Source organism: Podarcis liolepis (genome assembly GCF_965112155.1).
Source record: "Podarcis liolepis genome assembly, chromosome: 16".
Lineage (NCBI taxonomy): Eukaryota > Metazoa > Chordata > Lepidosauria > Squamata > Lacertidae > Podarcis > Podarcis liolepis.
Window position 1 is genome coordinate 23,840,862 of NC_139567.1, and position 3,374 is coordinate 23,844,235.

Sequence of the window (3,374 nt, forward strand, 5' to 3'; positions counted from 1 at the left end):
TAAAAAGACCCCCTTCCCCACTCCACATGCCTAGTTTTTCTTCTCATTTTGCATCAACTCCCCAAGGAACTCTGTGGTTTTGCCTCTTGACACTGAGTGCTGGTTACATCCTGCCTTTGCTATCCTAAGCTTCTCAGGATTTGGAGTTAGCCGTGCCCTCTGGTACATGGCATGACGAGTGCTGGGCACCTCCCTGCCCCATGCCCCACTGCCGCATCACCAATGTTGGGTGTCTTCTTCTTCTCTCCTCTTCGCATGCTCTGCAACCCCTCTCCCCAATATGTGTCTGTTCTGTGTCCTTTAGAAGAACTACCCCCCCTTGCGGTTTTCTCCTCTCTCAACTCTAGTTGTGTTTCTAACCTTCGCCTCCTCCATCTTTTCTCTTCCCTGCTCCCATTAGGATTTGTTTCAGGTACCGTCTCCTCCTACTTCTTCTTCACCTTGATTTCCTCTCACCTGTCTCCTCCCTCCTCCCAGCCTGCTGGACTTTTGCTCTTTTTTTTTAACGCTGTCTGTCTGTTTGATCTCTGCTCAGATCCTCCTGGGCTGTGCTTCTTTTTCTTCCCTTTTCCGTGTCATTTTGTTGCTGCTCCCCAAAACTTAACAAAGAACCCCTCTTTTCCATTCAGCTCTCAGCTGAGGGTGGCTTTATCTGTGCTGCGTTATTTCTGTCCTGCTTTAGAAAGCTCATGCAGCTTTCTCCACCTGGGCTGAAAGATGCCTCCAGAAGATGAGACGAGGGGGCAGCAAGAGAGGAGGGGGCCTCCTTTTCTGGCTCCTGAGCTCCCCCTGCTCCATCTGTTTCAGAAAGGAGGATGGAGGGGAGCAAGTCACTCCAACAAGGGGGCAGGTTCAGCCCAGAGACTCTTGACTTGCCGAGCTCCCAATACTGTTATGCATGTTGTGTCAGAAGGGTGGGGACTGTGGGCTCAGCATCTCCTACAAGGTGGGCTTATCCTCACCTTACCCCCAAATCTGCTTTACCCACAAAGGCTCAAGGTGGCTTACAATAAATGCTGGGGTGTCAGGCGGACTAGATGTTTCTATAGTAAGTGAATACTTTGAAGCTCTTCTGCTCAGGGTGTTGAAACTGGGGCATGTCTGATCATGAATAAGATATCCACAGTGCATCCATAGAATGGGTTCAGCATGCACAAATGCACAGGGCTTCATTTCATCACATAAAAAGGACAGTGCGTATCTGTCTGAGGCTTTTCAGAAAAGGGGTCCTCCTGGTTGTTGGGGCTTTGTGTGCGAGTTGGAAGAAGGGCCCCAGTCCAGGTTGCATGTCTTTCATTTCTCTTCTGTCCCTCTCCAGTCTGGTGCTTTTGGTAATCCTCAACATGATGCTGTTCTACAAACTCTGGATGTTGGAATACACTACTCAAACCCTCACAGCATGGCAGGGTCTACGGTTACAGGAAAGGTAACACACCCTACAAGCAAAATTTCTTTTTTCTTTTTATAATAATTTTTATTAATTTTAACATATAAATTATAATCCATACCACAAAACTTCACCACTTATACAATCTTTTTTTGGACTTCCACCAGCACCTCTGATGATCCCCCGTTTTAACCACTTCTTATGCATTTCTTAAATTCATATTGCCTTTAATTATCTTAACTAACCATCCTCCCCTTTATCTATTTTTGCAATAGTTCCAATAATTCACCTCACAAAACTTCTTGCAAACCTACAAATGTAGTCTGATCATCACAATTACTTTTCAAATAATCTGTAAATTTACACCAGTCTTCTGTGAATTTCTGCTCCCGCAGATTTCGAATCCTTCCTGTTAATTTATCTAGTTCTGCATAGTCCATTAATTTCATTCTCCATTCTTCTTTCATCAGTAATTCTTCTTGCTTCCATTTTTGTGCCAATAATATTCTTGCTGCCGTTGTTGCATATAAAAACAGCTTGCATTCTTTTCTATTTATATCACTTCCTACGATGCCCAGTAAAAATGCTTCTGGTTTCTTTATAAATGTATATGTCAACATTTTTTTCATCTCATTATATATCATTTCCCAGAAGCTTTTCACTTTTTTACATTCCCACCCCTACGAGCACCCCTCTTGTGGCCAAACCACCATCGAAACCCAATAATATAAAAAAATCTGCACTGCCTTCCAGGGCTCATCTTTCCTTCTCTTCCCTGACAGGTTACCCCAGTCCCAGACTGAATGGGCTCAGTTATTAGAGTCCCAGCAGAAGTATCATGACACAGAGCTTCAGAAGTGGCGGGAGATCATCAAATCATCCGTGATTCTCCTAGATCAGGTGAGAACTTGCATCTAGAACCCTGGTATGGATGTGACTGACCTTTTCCCCTGCATACCACCAATTGAAATCACAAACCATTTTCCAGAGGCACAGGGGGATAATTACTCATGGAAGGGAGATTTGAACAGAAAATAAAATGCTCCAGAATCAAGAAGATGGGAAATCATTATTTTTGAACTTCAGTTAACTTGGCTGCTGATCTTGAAGCACAGATTTCCCTTCACCCTCCCCAAGAGAGCCTTGCACACTTTTTTAAACCGAAAGGTGCTATCCCGGGGCTTCTAGCTTTTGCCTTGGGGGTTGTTAATTGCATATCCTTTCTCTAGCAAATTAGAATACATTTGTGTGGCTGCAGACTCTCTCCCCCCCCCCGGGCACCCCTATGTCTTTCTGTAACTTAATGGTGAAGTGTTACTCTGCTCGCGCACTAAATGCACATAGCCAGTGGCTCTGATCCACCAATTTGCTTTCTCTGTGTGTAGAGCATATCCCAGTGTGTGGTGACTTGGAGAGCCATATAAAGGCATCATTCACCTCAGAGCAATCAGCAAACAGATGTTCAGCCATCATGCTGGACGCATGTGAGATGACTGGACCCATGTGCGTGCGTGAGGGAGATAGCTATTGTTTTTAAGACAACTAAACTGTGTAGTACCCCTCACTTGGCAAGCTATAAGGAAATGGGGTCTTGCCATCAGGAAAGGAAAGCCCTCGGAAAAGTGGGTACTTCAGGGAACCTCTGCCTACAGAGCTACATCAGCTGCAGGAGCTATTCAATTTCAGTTGCATCTCCCTTTGCTTGTGTGGAGTTTCCTCCGTTAAAATGAACAGGGAAGTCTATATATGCAAGTTTTTATTTATTTATTTATACATACATACCCCACTTTTTCCCAGAACCGGGACCTGGGGCAGCTTGTGAAAATTAAAACGGAATGCTAAAAAATCATGCAAAAGATGATAGTTAGAAAGTAACTGAACTATAATTGAATTAAAACAATGCCAAAAGCAAATCTGTTAAAATATGGATTGCAAAAACAGCACAGCAGTATTTGAAAGCTTCCCTTCCCATTTTTTGGTCTTGCAG

At 44.0% G+C, this 3,374-nt stretch overlaps 1 protein-coding gene across 10 annotated transcripts in view; it reads left to right on the forward strand.

Moving 5' to 3' along the window:
- The window catches only part of GRAMD1B (GRAM domain containing 1B), a 209,355-nt gene that overhangs the window by 201,496 nt on the left and 4,485 nt on the right, over positions 1-3,374 (forward strand). For all 10 annotated transcript variants that reach the window (XM_083480961.1, XM_083480959.1, XM_083480962.1 and 7 more), the window contains 2 exons: positions 1,319-1,426; positions 2,170-2,287. In XM_083480961.1, the coding sequence (XP_083337087.1) occupies positions 1,319-1,426; positions 2,170-2,287 (226 nt within the window). The remainder of the gene's footprint in view (positions 1-1,318; positions 1,427-2,169; positions 2,288-3,374) is intronic.